We start from the raw sequence: 20,760 nt of genomic DNA, 5'->3' as shown, positions 1-20,760 counted from the left end.
AGCCATGTTGTAGCGGAAAAATAAGAAAATGATGGGAAGGACTGATTATTATTATACACTAGGCCATTTGAGTACAGCAAGTTTATTGCATGCATTTAAAAGCGACAGAATATATTTTTAAAGCTCATCGACATTTTTAAAGCTCATCGACATTTTTAAAGCTCATCGACATTTTTAAAGCTCATCGACATTTTTAAAGCTCATCGACATTTTTAAAGCTCATCGACATTTTTAAAGCTCATCGACATTTTTAAAGCTCATCGACATTTTTAAAGCTCATCGACATTTTTAAAGCTCATCGACATTTTTAAAGCTCATCGACATTTTTAAAGCTCATCGACATTTTTAAAGCTCATCGACATTTTTACAGTGCCTCTTTTTTGCACAACTGAGACACTGTACTTGTTTTAACGTTGTTAACGTGTAGAAGGAATATAAAATATTGCAAGTTTTAGTGAGTGTCACTAATTTCGCAGGTTTCAAAGGCGATTCCTCGTAGATTCTTGGTCAACAATTCAGCTGTGTGCGTCTTTTATACAACCTGGTGTGGCTGCTACCCATGTTCGCACTACAGGCTGCACTTTTCATGCGGCCAACGCCCTCGGGTCACCGCGTGGCGACGCCCCGGCCCGCCCCAGCGACGCTTGCAAGCGCGTCTCCTCCTCGCACTCTCAGTTCGGGAGAGTCCTGCTGAACGACGAGCAGCACCTTCCCCAAGTTCTCCCTCCTCCACAGCTGCGCCAGCGCCTCACCAACCTGGAATAATGTGCAGAAGATACAGGTAACGTTTCCACGTTCACATTAGCCGCTGTTGCGTGAAAACTCACCCTTTCGAAATCTAAAACGGAGTGAATACGAGGTCTTATGGTGCGCTCGGCCCGCAGCTGGAAGACGTGGTCGAGTATGGAGCGCACTTTCTTCTGGTTGTTTTCGAGATAGTGACCAACGTTTAGCCCTGATATTGCGTGATTCCTGCCGATTATGTCTGCAGATGGTATTCGTTTCGTATTCCACGTTGATCTTAGTCCCCATAAGGTAGTTTTCGGGTACTTCGCTGAGCTATTTGTACCTGGAACAATGTAAATAAATATTAGTTGCGAATTTATGTAAGTAACAGAGACCTTAGTGATTAATAATATATTCTCCTTACACTATTTACAACAGCCCGCCAACGCAGGGGTGATTTTTCGATTCCGCGACTGCAGAAAACATTTGGTTTTCAGGCTAAGAACTCATCGAGCCATGTTCGGAACGCATTTTCATCCGAAAAGGAAGTTCCCTGTACGTTGTTCGATAGAAAGCGGAAAATGTGAAATCTGAGGGCGGAAGATCAGTTGAACATGGTAAATGCAGAATGACTTCAGAACCCAACTCCTGTATAGTGCTTTTTGTCAGTCTAGCAGATTGAAGGCGGGCGTTATCGTGGAGTAGCATCACTTCACGCAGTCTCGCTTGGCGCTGCTCTTGAATTGTGTCTGCAAGACTCCTCAGTTGACTTACTGATCGATCGAGTGATTGATTGATTGATGGGGATTGTGGGACTACGGCGAGGTCATCAGTCTCGCAATTCGAAAGTTACTTGCATAAGATATAGGGTTCGCTAAAAGTGGGCGGATCCAGTCAGAGTGGTCAAACTATAAAGCGAAGAAGTTAAAACACACAGTAGAAGGCATAAAAGGGTAGGCCAAATAAAAAAAATAAAAAAACTGGGAAAACAGAGGGAATGGTCACGGGTCCCAGACCTATGAAACTGGAAGAGAGAACCCAACCACAATCACCCTGCTCCTGCACCAGGTGTAAAGTAAAATCTTATAACTGAAAATATAAACCAGTTTGATGCAGGAAACTGAGGACCACGTCAACCATCAGTAAATCGTCTGGAAGTATTAAAGAGAAGTAATCTGGAAGGTTATACTTAGTGCGAAGGGCCAAAAGAACGGGACATTTCCCCAATATACGGCATACCGCCATTCTGGCACACCAGCCACATTGTGGGGGGGTGGCTCGATCGGCAAGAAAAACCAATGGGTGAGCCTAGCATGACCGATGCTAAGCAGCGTAAGGCAGTGGACTCCTTCCAAGAGGAGTGGAAGGGGGAGCACCAAATTGCAGTGGTCTTCTTGATTGTAAGGAGTTTATTACTGAGAGCTGTAGCGCACCACATGTGATTCCACTTTTGGGCAAAGAGATTTGATGTGTATCCGCATATCTGCACCTGAAATCATGGAAGGGAATGGACACGAAGTATCTGTCTCTCAGCCAAATGGTCAGTCATTTCTTTCTCTGGGATACACACGTGATCTGAGAGACAGAGGAAGGCAACGGAGGAGACGACACGGCCAAGGGCAGAGAGATGATCATGGATAGCAGACATCAAAAAGTGACGAGGGCAGCATCAGTCTATAGCCTGCAGGCTACTCATTGAATCGGTACATATTAAAATACTGCAAAGGGAGACCTGATAAGACGTCTCAGTTGTTGACAGTAAATGTCAGCAGTGATGCTTTCCCCCTCGGGGAAGCAATTCGTAGTTGACCGCACCGTCGCTGTTCCAGCAGCTGCATAATTTTTTCTTTTGTGGACGCACGCAGTTCTTTGGAGGAGGAGTTGCTGCTTTGTTTGGGAGGAGGAGGAGGAGGAGGAGGAGATTAGCGTTTAACGTCCCGTCGACAACGAGGTCATTAGAGACGGAGCACAAGCTCGGATTAGGGAAGGATGGGGAAGGAAATCGGCCGTGCCCTTTCGAAGGAGCCATCCCGGCATTTGCCCGAAGTGATCTAGGGAAATCACGGAAAACCTAAATCAGGATGGCCGGACGCGGGATTGAACCGTCGTCCTCCCGAATGCGACTTTGTTTGGGCTCATGCGTTCCTTTCTTTTCCTAATTTTAGCATAAAGACACCATTTCTCGTAACTAGTAACGAAACGGGATACGACTGGTTGATTGTTTCCACGAGCCAATTTACAACGAGCAAGCAGAGGTGCACAAATGGCCTTCCACTAATTTTTGTAATTTTCGCTTAGAGCATGTGGTACACATACATGTGGTTTTTGAATCTTCTCCATTGCATGTAAATGTCGCATGACAGTGGAATGATCACAGTTCAGCACATTTACCAGTTCTTGATTACAATAACGCAGATCACTGCGGATTAATGCGTTTAAACGATCTACTTTAAGCCCCAAAAGTCTTCCTGAACGTGGAGCGTCACAAACTTCAAAACGATCCTCCTTAAAACGAGAGAAACGTTTTCCTGTCGTGCTCTGTCCAATGGCATTATTCCCATACACGGCGCAAATGCTTTTTCCGTCCGCTGCTGTCACCCCTCTTTTGAACTCTCAAGAATACGTCGGAAATGCCCGATATGTGCACTTGGCATTCCATTTTATAGCGACCACAGCTCCACTCACTATATCCAAACAACAATATGTTAAGTCAAATGACAATGACCTACAAATAAAAACTTACAGTCAATAAATTAACCTATACTATAAGTTAACCTATAGTATAAAAAGTAAAATACCACCATAACATGAGTTAAGTTACTCTCCTCTTGATAGAGATGGAGATATTCGCCGAAAGCCTTAGGTATCACTCGAAACCGACGTTGAAAGAAAATACACTCCTGGAAATGGAAAAAAGAACACATTGACACCGGTGTGTCAGACCCACCATACTTGCTCCGGACACTGCGAGAGGGCTGTACAAGCAATGATCACATGCACGGCACAGCGGACACACCAGGAACCGCGGTGTTGGCCGTCGAATGGCGCTAGCTGCGCAGCATTTGTGCACCGCCGCCGTCAGTGTCAGCCAGTTTGCCGTGGCATACGGAGCTCCATCGCAGTCTTTAACACTGGTAGCATGCCGCGACAGCGTGGACGTGAACCGTATGTGCAGTTGACGGACTTTGAGCGAGGGCGTATAGTGGGCATGCGGGAGGCCGGGTGGATGTACCGCCGAATTGCTCAACACGTGGGGCGTGAGGTCTCCACAGTACATCGATGTTGTCGCCAGTGGTCGGCGGAAGGTCCACGTGCCCGTCGACCTGGGACCGGACCGCAGCGACGCACGGATGCACGCCAAGACCGTAGGATCCTACGCAGTGCCGTAGGGGACCGCACCGCCACTTCCCAGCAAATTAGGGACACTGTTGCTCCTGGGGTATCGGCGAGGACCATTCGCAACCGTCTCCATTAAGCTGGGCTACGGTCCCGCACACCGTTAGGCCGTCTTCCGCTCACGCCCCAACATCGTGCAGCCCGCCTCCAGTGGTGTCGCGACAGGCGTGAATGGAGGGACGAATGGAGACGTGTCGTCTTCAGCGATGAGAGTCGCTTCTGCCTTGGTGCCAATGATGGTCGTATGCGTGTTTGGCGCCGTGCAGGTGAGCGCCACAATCAGGACTGCATACGACCGAGGCACACAGGGCCAACACCCGGCATCATGGTGTGGGGAGCGATCTCCTACACTGGCTGTACACCACTGGTGATCGTCGAGGGGACACTGAATAGTGCACGGTACATCCAAACCGTCATCGAACCCATCGTTCTACCATTCCTAGACCGGCAAGGGAACTTGCTGTTCCAACAGGACAATGCACGTCCGCATGTATCCCGTGCCACCCAACGTGCTCTAGAAGGTGTAAGTCAACTACCCTGGCCAGCAAGATCTCCGGATCTGTCCCCCGTTGAGCATGTTTGGGACTGGATGAAGCGTCGTCTCACGCGGTCTGCACGTCCAGCACGAACGCTGGTCCAACTGAGGCGCCAGGTGGAAATGGCATGGCAAGCCGTTCCACAGGACTACATCCAGCATCTCTACGATCGTCTCCATGGGAGAATAGCAGCCTGCATTGCTGCGAAAGGTGGATATACACTGTACTAGTGCCGACATTGTGCATGCTCTGTTGCCTCTGTCTATGTGCCTGTGGTTCTGTCAGTGTGATCATGTGATGTATCTGACCCCAGGAATGTGTCAATAAAGTTTCCCCTTCCTGGGACAATGAATTCACGGTGTTCTTATTTCAATTTCCAAGAGTGTATAAACATTGTCACATTATGGCTTCATTGGTCGTATGTCGATTAATGTAAAGTCATACTGGAAGAAATGCTTGTCAGGCTGATGCGCTATGGAGCAACAGCATGTATTCACCACGCAGCAACTCTCCTTCAGGACGTTGACAAAACGGAAGACGCCACCCAGCATTCCTAAAAGTCGAAGTTGCGGCATTTTACAGCTCTGGCGGAGCTTCTGGAAGAGATTCGAAACAGGAAAACCACAACAAGTACGTCTTCGTAGTTCGGTGGCAATGCCCAGTCACTCCAGCCTGCTATGGTCTATGGGGGCGGGAATATTGCTGTTGGAGAAACACTTGTCGATAACGCACTACTTTACGTCAACTATCTGCTTCTGCACTGAAACCAACGCACCCCACCCGCAACATGCGCCGCCAGATCTGGCGGATTACCGCTGATGCTGGTACGCTCCAGCGACCTTTGTTGACGTAACTGAGGGCACCAACCAGATTACCATCGACAATCACTGCTCTGCAACTGTCATAATTAGTTCGCCAATCAGTTCCAGCCCACCACCACTACCACCACCACCACCACCACCACCACCACCACCACCACCACCACCAATACGTCCAGGTGAGGGAAATGGTACTCCATCCCGATATACCAGCAACGAATGAACAACCACGACACAGGTCACGTATGTACTTCTACAACCCAACTTTTATCTACATCCAAGATTTATTGCAGGTTCCATGATTCGGTTGTTTCGGCCTGGAGAACGTTTACCACACTAGTACATACATTTCAGTCAGACCAACAAGAATAACACTTACTCTGGAATGAATTTGTAGACTAACTATAGAAGCAGGGTGTGATGTTGTGTCTCCCTACGTTTCTAGATCTGACTTTCTATCTTTAACAATCAGATCCTACAGGAATGGAAAGACAATGTGGCAGTGCTCCCACTAACCACTACATTTGCAGTCCCATATCCCTAGGAAGCCATGGTTTTCTCAGACGAATAGAAACGTATACATCTACAATAACTATCAGGTTGGGATACCGATTTTACCCGCCACGTCTGTGCGGAATGAAAATATCTCCAAACTCTGGAGCTCAGCCAGATGAACTTTTACGCCCGAGTGGTGAGGTAATGGAATGCTAAGCATTAGAAAGACAGCTGAACGAACTTTACACAGCATTAATCAAAGCAGGAATACAAACCACAAGTAGTGTACTGCAAGAATACTCTGCTAGTTACTCCGAGAGGACTAAATCATCCTGGCTCCGTTCTTGGAAAAACGGATACCAAACTCTAAACGAGATATAAGAACACTAAGATCACTACCAAAGGTTGTACCTTACTCTTCTGCAGTTTGAACCAGATATGATCGTCATTACGTAAGTCGTTTCAGCTTCACGTTACTGAAGGATTTACGCTGTTTGAACTTTAATAATTCTAATAAAAATAATAAGAACTATGAATTTTTAAGTCACACAGATGGTCAAGACATCACTGATGTTTTACTGTTATTATTGAAAACGTCCTCCATCGGCAGCAATAGTGTGTGCAACGCTGCGGAACAGATCGACGCAACACACACGTGTTATGATTGCCACTGCAATAGATTCACAGGCAATCATAGTCGCCTCTGCTCTTTCATCCAGCGTACGTGGCTTTCCGGAGTAGACTGTGTTCTTCGGAGTTCCCCATGGAAAGAAATCTAATCGCGTTACATCGGAAGATCTGCTTGGAAACTCTACACTTCCTCGTCGGCCTGTCAGCCTCTCGAAAAATATTTCATCCGGGGATTGCCACACGTCAAGACGATAATGTGACGGTGCACTGTCTTCTTCGGAAAAAATATGTTCTCGTTACAGCCGGTACAATCCGTTCCTGCATCATGGTGAAGTACCTTCACCAGTCACTATTCTTCCATAAAAAAAAGAGAAAGGTCGATAAGTCCTCTGACATACATGCCGCGCCACACTGACAACCCTTGAAGATTATTAACAGTTTGTTATTCCGTAACATGGGCATAATCTCTTGCCAGTACACACAGTGATCTATGGTTCCATTCCATTTAAACGTCGCCTCATCACACCAAAGAATGATGTAATTCAGCTTTTCAACATCGCAAATTCATTCACGGAATTCGAAGCGCCTCTCTGGATAATCGTCGTATGGAACAACCTGGGAGTGTACGGTTTACACATTGCTCTTCTTAAAATGCGGTGAACACTATGTGCTGACACGTGACACGCGCGCAACTCGCCCTATGGACTTCTCTGCGGATGTTGTGAGAATTTTTACCATTCCGTGCACCGCTCTTTCGTCCGCTGATTTCTTCCTGCCCTACAGTTCTTTCTTCTTATCACGTAATTTTGTTATTGTTACACGTGACGGTGGCGCAGTACCAAACTCCGCCATGCATTGTCTCTGCACTTTCACGTTTGCGTATTTCCAATAAAACATTGAAATCCACTACATTTGCTCGGAAGACAAGGTTCTAGCCATCTTATTTAGTATAGTTACTGGCAATTGAACACGAAAAACAAATAAATGGCTACTCACACCAGTCAACAGGTCACCATGTAGTCACAACGTAATCACAATTTCTGGATCAGATTATCATTAATACTTCTTCAGTTATTAAATTTCAGCCAGTGCAAGTCCCCTCCTGTGACACCCTGTATATCTGGCTTGGTTAAGAAATTATTTACTAACAGACAGTGTCTATATTATTGTAACATGCCGTTGTAAAACACATCCACCAAGTGAACAATGGCTAAATAAACATCGTCACTGCTAAACAGAGTCATGCAACGCTCAAGTAATGCCAGAAATCTGCTACACAATAGCAATACCTTATTAGAGCTCCAGGACCAAAATGAACGTATATTTTATCCACAACGTTTGACAGGACGTAACTATATTTAGAAGGTGGAATGAAAGGTATATAATACTCCCTGGTTCTACTGGATTTCCTAGCGCCAAGACTGGCTCTTTGTAATTTCGTGGACATCACGTTTTTAAACAATAAGAGTCACAAATCTACCATCTACTAGAGGCAATAGTCCTATTTTTATTTTAACAGCTTAATTTTCTTAAGCAGAGTACACTCACCAATGGTAACCAACCTTCCACACGGTTTAAGCAGACTTAAACACTTCGTAATATCTGCTCCACCGGCGCTGTTTATCACTAGGTCTACTCCATCTGGGTACGCTTCCATAATGTTGCTTACATAATCTTGTTCGTGGCGAAATACACGCTTCACGCCAAGATATCTCAGATTGACATGTTTCGAAAATGACGCCGTCCCCAAAATTGTGACTTGGGGAACTGTTCGTGCAAGCTGAATTACAGCTGTACCAACGCCACCTGCAAATGAAGGTCAGTAAGCTTGTTGTTACACCACACAAAATGTAAAGAACGTCATTTTTAAAGTTAGTTTTAATGAGATAGTTGTAACATTGACTAATTGAATAGCTCATTGTATATTGCTTAATTCTAAGAAAAGCAGCCGCGGTGAAGAAGTACTTTTAATTTATGGATGTTTATTGAAAGAATACAAGGCTGCACGGCATGTGTTAGTTGGTTGGTTGGTTGGTGAAAGAGACCAGACAGCATGGTCATCGGTCTCATCGAATTAGGGGAGGACGGGGAAGGAAGTCGGCCGTGCCCTTTCAGAGGAACCATCCCGGCATTTGCCTGGAGCGATTTAGGGAAATCACGGAAAACCTAAATCAGGATGGCCGGACGCGGGATTGAACCGTCGTCCTCCCGAATGCGAGTCCAGTGTCTAACCACTGCGCCACCTCGCTCGGTCATGTGTTAGTATACGATGTAATGAACACAGTACAATAAGCAACACTAACCCATCCACATTTGCTGCACAGTTAAGACAGCAACCACAAAATACCTAATATAGAAGGATCAGTTCAAATATTACATAAGTTACAGAAAGGAAAAAAATCAAGGATGTTACGGAAGAAATTTATATCCGTCTAAAAGATCAGTAAGAGTTTTAAATGAGCAAAAAGTCCTGCAAAATGGGAAATCCCTAGACAGCTTTCTATCAGTTCCACGGCGAAGCATTACGGAAGCATAGCATGTAAAACTATGGCTACACTCATTAATAAATAAGACTGTACTGCGAAACATCACGCAACCGTAAAGCAGTTTTTACTCGACACTCTTAGTTGTCACTACTGTTGTATTAGAATACTGTGATGGATTTCATATACAAGATCTTTGTACCAACTATTCAAAAATGACGTGCTCCCACAATAACTGAACAAATATTTACAAGTTATTTTTAAGAAATTACGTAGTCATATTTACACCAGCGATGAACGGTAATTAACTATAACTGAGAACAAAAGCATATGCAGGTTAAGTAGAAAAATTTCTGTAAAGTAACTATAATCTTCCTAGTGTTAAGTGCGTTAAACATAAGAGATCTGCGACAACTGCTCAAAATTAATGTGCTCCTAAAATAGCGTGAACATCTATGATTTATTTTATAAGAATAACATGTCATAGGAGCAACGACGCATATGACTTAAGCTACTACTAAAAAATAATCCATAAAGTAAGTTATAATGTACCTATTATATCTACAGATATGAGTTGTCCCAATATCAAAGTCACAAGCGTCACTAAGGTATCCTATGTATGATACTTCCAATTTAGATATTTGAAAATGGCCTAAGTCCGAAAGTGTACAATCGTACACGAAATAAAATTGCACCTGAAGGCTTTAAGAAACCTTTCAAAAAATTCATCGCTATTGCGGACCCTATCGCATTGAAAATCGAGATTTGATTTTTGACATCCTTAGAACCACAAGAGATCTATATCGTACAAGAATTTCATCCACTTTATACGTAACATGTGAGATACTTTGAACTGATTTTCTATCGCCCTGGAGAGCAGTGAGCTTAGGTGTCTCCCTTCAGATTGTAATCCTACTTGTAGCGACAACACTTTAACATCAGGCTGTAAATGTCCGCTGCCAACTAATTTTTAGTCTGACTACAGACATGCGCCAACTGGATCAAAGGGTAACTAGAAATAAATACAGCCCTAACTGTTAACAGGCTGCCACATTTTCTCTTATTGGATAACACTTCAGATAGCCCTTAAGCCATTGTTACGAAAGTTATTTGCTATGCAGACCAGTCCATGTGTACCTACACCAATTTCATTATAGCATACAGGAATTGCATTGGTGAGCAGTACGCCACACTCCACACATCATACCCTTGTGCAGTGAAGCTTAGCGGTGACTATTAGTATTCGTGGCTAATGTTATTTACAATAATTTATTTACAAATGTGTATTCCCTTCCCTTCACCCTGATATGTACGCTATGATTATACTCTGACGAAAAAAAATAGCAACACCAAAAGATAGGTAGAGTAATGAAATTTCGGGAATACATTTACTTAGCTAACATATGTAAGTGATTAACATTCCAAGATCATAGGTTAAACTAAGCGCGAGATAAGCCACTCCAAACGTGAAATGCTGTCACATGAATAACATATTAACAATCAGAATGTTGCATGAAAGCATGCAACAGCGTCGAACAGGCGCCGGATGTCGGTTAGTGGGATGGCGTTCCATGCCTGGCCACCTGGCCAGTCAATGCAGGGACGGATAACTTTTGTGGATTACGCTGGAACTGTCCGATGATGTCTCACACTTGCTCGATTGGAGACAGATCTAGTGATCGAGCAGGCCAGGCCATGTCGAGACGCTGTATATGTTGTGTCAGAAGAGCAGTATGTGGGCTAGGTTTATGTTGTTGGGAAACACCACCTACAACACTGTTAACGAATGCCAGTACCAGAGGTCAAATCTCTAGACTGACGTACAATTTTGCAGTCAGGCTGTGTGGGATGACAAAGAGAGTAATCCTGCAGTCATACGAAATCGAACGCCGGACTGTAACTGTTAGGTTTAAGTCCAGTGTTTCTAGCAGACAGGTTGGATGCGGGTCAATTGGCCGCCTCTTAACTAACACATGGCCATCAATTGCAATGAGGCAGAACCGACTTCCATCAGAAAAGGCAACAGACCTCCACCCTTCTCTCCAATGAACTTTCGCTTGTCACCACTTAATACGCAAATGGTGATGGTTTGTAGTTGTAGTGGGACTTTGAATTTCGCCGCGTTACACTCGTTCCCTCAGATATAAATTATACCGTCGCAGCTGTATGAGCGCGCGACGGCAGAGAAAATACAGGGTGATTCAAAAAGAATACCACAACTTTAGGAATTTAAAACTCTGCAACGACAAAAGGCAGAGCTAAGCACTATCTGTCGGCGAATTAAGGGAGCTATAAAGTTTAATTTAGTTGTACATTTGTTCGCTTGAGGCGCTGTTGACTAGGCGTCAGCGTCAGTTGATGCTAAGATGGCGACCACTCAACAGAAAGCTTTTTGTGTTATTGAGTACGGCAGAAATGAATCGACGACAGTTGTTCAGCGTGCATTTCGAACGAAGTATGGTGTTAAACCTCCTGATAGGTGGTGTATTAAACGTTGGTATAAACGGTTTACAGAGAATGGGTGTTTGTGCAAAGGGAAAAGTTCTGGACGGCTGAGAACGAGTGATGAAAATGTAGCACGCATCCAGCAAGCATTTGTTCACAGCCCAGGAAAATCATCTCGCAGAGCTATTCAATTACAATTACAATTCATATTTCAGCAGGATGGAGTGCCACCACATTGGCACATATCTGTCCGTAACTACCTGAACGTCAACTACCCGAGCCGATGGATCGGCCGCCAGGCAGCCCGTGACAGAGCACTTCATCACTGGCCTCCAAGAAGCCCTGATCTTACCCCCTGCGATTTTTTCTTATCGGGGTATGTTAAGGATATGGTGTTTCGGCCACCTCTCCCAGCCACCATTGATGATTTGAAACGAGTAATAACAGCAGCTATCCAAACTGCTACGCCTGATATGCTACAGAGTGTGTGGAACGAGTTGGAGTATCGGGTTGCTATTGCTCGAGTGTCTGGAGGGGGCCATATTGAACATCTCTGAACTTGTTTTTGAGTGAAAAAAAACCTTTTTAAATACTCTTTGTAATGATGTATAACAGAAGGTTGTATTATGTTTCTTTCATTAAATACACATTTTTAAAGTTGTGGTATTCTTTTTGAATCACCCTGTATATAAGAAAAGTACTAAAAATGTAACTTTTTTGTTTTCTATCCGTCTTTTGTCTCTCGAGAGCGGAAGCTTAATGCAGACGTAAAAACTTATTAGCTAGTCTTGGTCTGATTAAGAGGAAAAACAACTTATTGATGTGCAGACGTATTGTGCAAAATTTCTATGAAATTCAGAGGATGGAAGCAGCAACATAAAATACATTGCATTTAATCTCAAGACGATTTTGATTTGTCTAAAGTAGTGATTGCTGGACGATTGCAAGATTTCGGAGCAGCTACTACTTTTCACGTAGAAACGAAGTAGGAGATTTTTGAAGACCTGGACGCCGCACGAAAGAAGACATGTTAACATGGTAAAGCATGAACTCTTATCTACGCCATTTCCCCTTTTAATCACATTTTGTTATTCTCTGTTCTCTGTCAAATAATTATTGTGGTGGAAATTGGTTTGACTTTTGCTCAGAAACGCCACAAGGACCACCCCAACAATAGCTTTTCCGAATCACGAAGTCCGATAACCTTTCTGTAATACGAAATCCGATTTGCGTTTCATTCTTTCCCTTTTTCACGGTCATTAATGATTTTAGAAGCCCCTTTTTATTCACCATTTCTTCCCACGTTTTCAATCTCTTTTCGTCTCTTCTCTTTTCTTTTTTATTAAACTCTACATAGTCAGTGGAATGCACGCTACAGGACTCCTGGCTGCGAGTTGTCCTTTAAGCGTGTGACTTGTAACACTACGTTGTGTCACTTTGGTGGGAACTGCTGCTCAGACTGCTGCTGCCGTTGCAGTAAGATGCGCCACAGCTCCACTCTGAACACAATGGCCAGCCCTCTCCGCAGTGCCGCGTGGCCGTCGGGAGCCGTGTCTTCTTGCGACCGCACATTCTCGCGACAACCGCTGCCAACTATCACGTACAATGGCTCGATTTCTGCCAAGGGTTTCTGCAGTATTGTAGAAGGAACATCTGGCTTCTCGTAGCCCTATTACACGACCTTGTTTCAACACAGTGAGGTGTTAAAAAATGGCGTCTTTGTCGACTTAAACGTATTCTTGACTAACATCAACTCACTATGTCCAACTTCAAAGGTAACCAACGCTCACGACAATTACAACGAGTGTTAAAGGCAAACCTGATATGCAACCGTACAGTGGCGCTACTTAGGCGCCCGTCGCAAAATCTGAGTAGACATCACCTCTCAGATGCCGAAATACGCCTTCCAACTTTCGCTTATGTCGCACAACTCCTTGGTGTTGCGATTTTTTTTTTCCGTCAGTGTAGGTTGAACGTCACCTACATAATGGTTGAAAATAGAAAATGAAATGTACGAGTTCTACGAACAATCTTACTGAAAGTAGTACAACTTTTTGTGATTGGCTCATTACGCTATTTATAAAATAAGACAATGGTATGAAGGTGTTTTAGTAGCTATGTCTACTTCATTATTTTCCACGTAAATTATACTAGGAACTTATCAGGAAGCTTCGGTTTTGATTGATAACTATTTGTTCTCCTGCTTGTCGCGTTGGTACCATTAGTTCCAGGAACGAACTTACGTTGAGTAATGACTCATCTAAGATTTACAGCTTATGGTCGCCCGTCTTCAGTTCGCCATCCTATACACCTACATCATAACAGGAAGGCTTCCATATAACCAGTCTTCCTACTTGACACATTTGCTTAAAGTCTTTCTTTTCTTCTCCCTCAAGCATTAGACCAGTTGGTATGCTGCGACTGCTTGTTACACTAATCTCTTGCGTCTACCAATTTAGGTATGTACTGTAGCAGCTGTTTTGGACTAACAAGGGGAGGCCGCCAATTGTGAAATTCAGATTCGATTCATACTGCGCATAATAAAAGCTCATGGCCAGAGGTGTAATGTGGCAAAGCACCAAGATGCACTTCTCAGCCGTTGTCGAGAAAATCGACAGTTAAAAGAAACCGTTGCGGTGAAATACTCTCTACGATTTATTATTTCCTACAGTGTTGTGGCGTAGCGGTAAGCGCTCGGGTTCGTAAACCGAAGGTCGCCGGATCGAATCTCGCGCCATGCAATTTTTTTTTATTATTAGTTTTTTGTAATTCAAACATTAATGAATTGCTTATGCATGTGGGTGAAGGCGTATCGCTCTACAATTGTACCGCCTCCATTTTTCAGTTTGTTTTACGGGGTGTACCAAAGCTCTCACGTCCGCACTGATTTTCGACGTGTTATAAGTTGCGCTAGGGACCGCATCTACCTTCTTTCGAAGTTAGCAGGCAACTACGCTGTTATGCGGCCGCTCGTTTCGGCCCATTCAACATCTGTCCTTGAAGTGTAACGAGCGAGTAACGGAGTTTATATTTCATACCTGCCACAGCAAATTTGTGTTCGTGGGGTGTCTATTCTAATTCGAATGCTTGACTTACGCCATACGTATTCGTTTCGGAATGTCGTTTCTATGTCTTCCGTTAACTATACGTGGTTAACATTATGAAGACAATAACATTTGTGAAATACAACTTTGCGGAAAACATAATGATGTTCGAAGTCGCCAGTTTTTCCACGACAAACGACTTTCAACAACCTATTATATGCATAATTGTTGCAACTGATTGCCGGGAATTATATATATATAATCAGTGCGGACGTGAGAGCTTTATATATATATATATATATATATAGTTACAAAAAACTAATAATAAAAAAATTGCATGGCGCCAGATTCGATCCGGCGACTATCGGATTACTAATCCGAGCGCTTACTGCTGCGCCACGACGCTGTAGAAAATTGTTATTCGTAGAGAATATTTCACCGCAACGGTTTCTTTTGACTGTTGATTTTCTCGACAACGGCTGAGAAGTGCATCTTGGTGCTTTGCCACATTACACCTCTGGCCATGAGCTTTTATTATGCGCAGTATGAATCGAATCTGAATTTCACAATTGGCGGCCTCCCCTTGTAAGTCCATCGCACTTTTTATACCTTCCTTTCATTCACTCCTGTATTAACTTTTCCATCCAAGTGGCATATCCCTATATTCTTCCGGATGGTCTCATATTTTAATGTGTTCCTACCTGGACCGTTCTCATGAATCTCGGCTACTTGGACTACTGTGTGTTCTGAAGTTAACTGTAGTTTTCACTTCCATAGTCCACATTAAACTGCTGCAAATTTCTAAAATTTTAGCGTTTTTTACTTTCCCTTTTCAATCTGTTCTTCAACAGTCACTTCACCGACGTATCATGTCACAGCCCAAGAATCTGAAGGTGTTAACTAGTTCAATAGTTTTATTTTCCAATATGTATTTGAGTCTAAAGGGTTTTGAGCCATGAAACGCTATGATCTTCGCTGTATTTCTCAATATGCTTAAATTATGTTGCTTTCTTATTTAATAAACTTCATATGGTGCTCTGTGCAAGTTTTCTTTGTTATCCGCAACTAAGCAAGCGTAAGATTTTGGATAAAATGTCTCCCTTTGAAGCTGTTCTGTATACTAAATATCATAATTCGTTGTCTTCATTCCCTCACAACGTCATCTAAATACAAATTAAAATTATTGGTGAAATACGTCGCCCTTACATCTTTGGGTGGGTTTAGTGACACCTCTGACTAATCAAAGAGACTGTCTGTGATACAACATCCAGAGTTGACGTCTATCTTCAGGAGTTCTGGGAACCGGGGTGAGGCAAAACTTTTTTAATGTATTATGTCTCAGTGTGTCTTGCAGTTTGTTAGTGGTGGAGAGTTTGCCTGTGAAAGTAATGCAAGCAGTGAGTGTTTTCTATATGAAAGTTCGCTAAATGGTTTATATTAAATACTCTTCACTTCTTTCCTTGTCGTTCCAGCCACTGGGTTTCCTTAAAAACATTTGGCCGAGATACTTTTGAATTTACTTACTTCAGAGTAAGTAGGTGAGCAACGGACACAAGTTTGTTCCCGATAAAGGGATAGTAGCTTCTCACTGTATTTTTACTAACACATGAACATTAGAACATTGGTACCAGCCTTGGTTGGTTTGCTTAATTCTCATCACGGTTCTACTACGTAGCAGACTAACTTCTTGCAATCACTATGTAATACAAACATGATAATATTAAACATTGTGTACGTACCTCCTATGGATTGCATGAAAATGACATGTTTAGTCTTGAGGCGTCCAAATTCGAACAAACACAAGTGTGCTATCAAGTAGTTAAGTCCGAGACCCACAGCGGTTTTGGGACTAATATATTCCGGCAGCAGGTAACAGTTTCTTCGTGGAACTTGGATGGTGTGACGGAAAAGACCACCTTGCATCTGCAAACAAAGAACTTTTTGTCCCACCTGGGACAAATCCATGGTGAAAAACTTGTCACGATACTGTTAGGCGAGGTGCATCAATAAAAATTATTTTAGTCTAATAACTGAACGAGGTAAATGGAGCACTACTGAGTTGTTCATAGTCTGTATTTAGATTAGAGATTAGATTAGTTTCTCGTTCCATAGATCCTTGCTGAGGAGATCCTCGTGGATGTGGAACATGTAAATTTTTTTTTTAAGCTGAAATAATACTAATAGTATGAATATATACAATACATCATTTGTTTCTATTAAAAAATTCGTCAATGGAGTAGGAGAAGTTGGCCACTAGTAAGTCTTTCGGGCTCCTTTTAAACTGATCTTTATTTGTAACTAAATTTTTTATGTTTGCTGTATGTCATAGCTGCTCGAGAGAAAGGACGTGGGTCTCTAAGAAAATCATGGAATTCCGTTGTCTGCCTTTTGACTGACCTGCGACCAAACAGTTCCACAGATATCGAACTACAGTAAAGTTTAAGTTACACTGCGTTCCAGTGGCAGGCGTACCTGCTCTACTGAACAGTGTGTGTGTGTGTGTGTGTGTGTGTGTGTGTGTGTGTGTGTGTGTGTGTGTGTGTGTGTGTGTGTGTGTACGTTGAGACGAGTTATAAGAATTAGAGGCTGCTGCCTTCGTAGAAGCTCTCAGATTGGCGGGAAGTTTCGCCAGCGACACGAATTTTATTATATTGACAGTGTAGAAAACAACCTACATCACAAATTACGGTCCTTCCCAACAAAGTGTTATGAGGGATTCTGCGCAATTTTCAGTGAGTGTAGTAAATCAGTTGCATTATTTAAAGTAATTTAAGTTATTGCAGACATTTTATTTACCGTAAGGTAACAATTTTTCACCCAGTTATGCAGAGCATATATATTATGTGTCGCGACTTTGTGTGTGCAGACCAGCTGCTCGTATAAAAGCGAACACTACAGCGAACTGGAAATTTCCCCACTCGTCATGGGACGAAAGCTCTTCTGTCACCGTTGCATGTTGGGCGTCAAATCGTGTAGCAATGATCCATTATATTGGGAATTACCTCAGTTACTAAATCTGACAGAGTAAGTCGTACTGGATGAATACATCCAAACCACTACACAAATATCAAATAGTATGGTGAAATCCTTGAACATTCGACACCAGAATATTCCACCACTTTTCACAGAGGTCATGTTGCTTTAATAAAACGATCTCTGTTCTCAAATTCTTTGTGCTTTATAAGGCCAGTGATGTAAGAGTGAATTGAGCGCTGCTACACTGTCGAAAGTCTATCTTAGCTGGCACGACTGGTACAAATTGTACACAGATGGTTCCAGGGTGTGTGTCTCTGCAGGGGTCACATTTATATGACCAAATAGGATGAGAGCAGAGGGACAAAGTTCGTTTTAGTGAAATCTACATTGTTGCCAAATTTATTCAAGATTGTGGCTGTCCTTGAGTGGACGCCCACCTCCTCTCTGTGGTGATGTGTGTGGCAAGATCGCAGTGTTGATATCACCACCTGCGAAGACATTGCTTTCTCTGAAAGTCGATAATATTTTCTTTCTTTTGTGCATTACCTTGTCATAGCAAGTATGTATCCTTTATTTCAACTATTCTTTATTTGTTAATACGTCATACTGTTTCATCATTCATTTTGCTACTGTTTTATATTTTATATTGTACGAATATGAATGTTTTGGTTTTATATGCTTTGTAAATCTTTGGTTAGGCTAGGAGAAGTACTGTGTCATCGAGAGAGCGAACGAACGACTATCGATAGAGCGCGTGCGAGTTGTTGTTGTTGTTGTTGTTGTACGCGGCCGGTAAAAAAAAACACGTGAAAAAGTTCGGTGTTAAAGACGGTGATACGCGGAGGAACAATTAATTACAATGCGTCCGCTGTGCTAATGGGAGATCGTGCATTATTAAGTGAACAGTAAAACCTGAAAAGTATATCGAATGTGTGCGGTGACGATTTTACAAACTGTGTGAACTTGTGACAATTAGCCATGAATCAGACACTGTGGTCGTGCGGAGACACTGTTAGAACTGCGTGAAAGTGGAACAAACCATAAAGTAAAAGAACAGTGCTGTGATTTGATCGAGAAACATTTATTATATCGTCCAAACTGTCTTAAAGACGACGACGTAAATTGAACTGATGTTTAATGGACTGTTAGAGCGATAAACACATGTGACTGTTTTCCTGTAGCAACACGGTGAAAGAACTGTGCGAAGTACTGGCATTAACTGGATATATATGCTAAATACTAAAGACATTGCATAATTCCGACCTACCGGCACCGCGTGAATAATAAACTTTTAATAATAAAACGTCGCGCGCGTAACGACAACGCACACACTGGAACTATTATTATCGAGCCAGTGCTGCCAGCTGATTCGACTACAACGGAGACGTGGACCACCGCCGTAACTGGAATATTAATGAAACAGGAGGACCTATCATTATCTTCACGTCACGAACCAGGGTTCACTTCACACATCGTCCGCGCGGACCACCGCTGACGTCATCGCAATGCCTGCAGCAACAGTTAAGACATTAAAAGAAAATTATTACGCTTTCTCTCATTTCAAAATTAAAAGACAATTGCAGTTAAATTAACTATTTTAAAAATACTGTCACAATATCTCAATTTCGTTTAGTCCCAATAAATATTCTTTCCATTATTTCGTCTTGTTGACAGTGTTGAAAACCCGCCAAATTAAAGTTATATTAATAATTTTCTTTCAAAATTCTTCTCAGACATTTGGTTGCTTAATTTTGTTTTGATGTTTGTAACTTCTTTTGGAGGGAGTACATATTTTTTGTGTTGTAAAATTAGCTACCACAAAATAACATATATTACCAGCTGATGCTGTCCGCCATCACTGCTTGAAAACCACCTATTTTCTCATTAGCTGTCAACTTCAAAACAAAATTACGTATTTCGTGGGCATCTAGCAGATGCGCGATGTCTATGTAGGCTCCTACAATAATTTGTTTTTACTTTTTACTGGAATTCTAGTGACTAAGTGTCCATTTGGCCCCCGTTAAAGTGATTTAATGTGTCGCATCTATATAATAATTGTACTGAATTACCTGATTCATTTTTTTTCGTTCATGACTAAAAGGGGTAATCAGATTCCTTGTATAGGTCATGTTTTATTGTTTAAAATGTTTTTTTTTTAAGTAGTAGAGAACCAGTTTCCTTACACACTCCACTCCTCCCCTCTCCCCTCCCCCACATGTGAATTCGCGGAAAAAGGCTAAGTCCGTGCTGAGCTGCTGGAGAGGAAGGACATAAGATATTGCCTTTATTTATTCAATTTATTTTTGAGAGTGTTAACATGCTGCTGGGTTGTCCACATTCCGCCACTCCCAAGCCCACACTTTTTTGATTGTGTATGTATATGTTAGGCTTGAAGTTTACTCCAGTAAACAATACTCCACCAGAGGCTGCTCAAAACCGACCTACAGCCACCCCACTCACAGCCCCACTTGCCACCTCCCCCCACATCCATTCTGTTGCTGGTTGTGTTTATGTGTATATGTTCACCGTGTTGTGTGCCGCAATACCACTCTGAAGTGTTGGGAAACTGTGCTTTAGCCATTGCCAGAAGACTTATCTCCTACTGTTCTACAAGCGTACAGCCGCTGAGGAAGTTTACGCAGGTATGTGGTATGAAGGGATAGGGCAGTGAAGTATCACTGAGGTGTAGGAAAACTGGCCTCCTACGGCTCTACAAATGTATACTTGCTGAGGAACTTTTACACAGATACATGGTAAGGAGAGAGAGAGAGTAACAAGCAGTGACAGCAGTGTAGGAAGACCAACACACACCACCGCAAATGATGTAAAATGCCTCATTGCTCTAATTACGCATCAAAATTGTCATGAAAAAAGCTCATAAACAACACATGACACTGCAGCATACGCACTGGGAATTTAGAATAATTATTGTAATAACAACTGTCTGCAAAAGATCTCGCCAGGAGAAAGTGGCGACAGCTGTACATGTCTTAACATCGATGTGTGGCTACAGAGTAAGCAGCTTAGGGCCAATCTTTCCTCCCCTCCTCCTAATCTCTCCTCCTTTGCATAGAGAGAGATACTGGTTTTCCATGTCTGTTCTAGCCTGTCGCTGATGGTACACAAAGAGGTCCATCCACTGTAGGTGCTACGCTTTGGTTGGTGCTGGGTTGACAACGATATACTGTTTGAGGTCTCCAGATATCAAATG

The 20,760-nt window shown here is 42.8% G+C and overlaps 1 protein-coding gene across 1 annotated transcript in view; it reads right to left on the bottom strand.

Annotated features, from left to right (window-relative positions):
- Window positions 1-606: 606 nt before the first annotated feature.
- The window catches only part of LOC124613655 (synaptic vesicle membrane protein VAT-1 homolog), a 51,996-nt gene continuing 31,842 nt past the window's right edge, over window positions 607-20,760 (bottom strand). The window contains exons 4-6 of the mRNA XM_047142370.1: window positions 8,150-8,407; window positions 828-1,069; window positions 607-756 (exon numbers count right to left, since the gene is read on the bottom strand). Of these exons, the coding sequence (XP_046998326.1) occupies window positions 607-756; window positions 828-1,069; window positions 8,150-8,407 (650 nt within the window). The remainder of the gene's footprint in view (window positions 757-827; window positions 1,070-8,149; window positions 8,408-20,760) is intronic.

Source organism: Schistocerca americana, chromosome 4 (assembly GCF_021461395.2).
Source record: "Schistocerca americana isolate TAMUIC-IGC-003095 chromosome 4, iqSchAmer2.1, whole genome shotgun sequence".
Classification (NCBI taxonomy): domain Eukaryota; kingdom Metazoa; phylum Arthropoda; class Insecta; order Orthoptera; family Acrididae; genus Schistocerca; species Schistocerca americana.
This window is presented reverse-complemented; position numbering and strand designations above follow the sequence as displayed.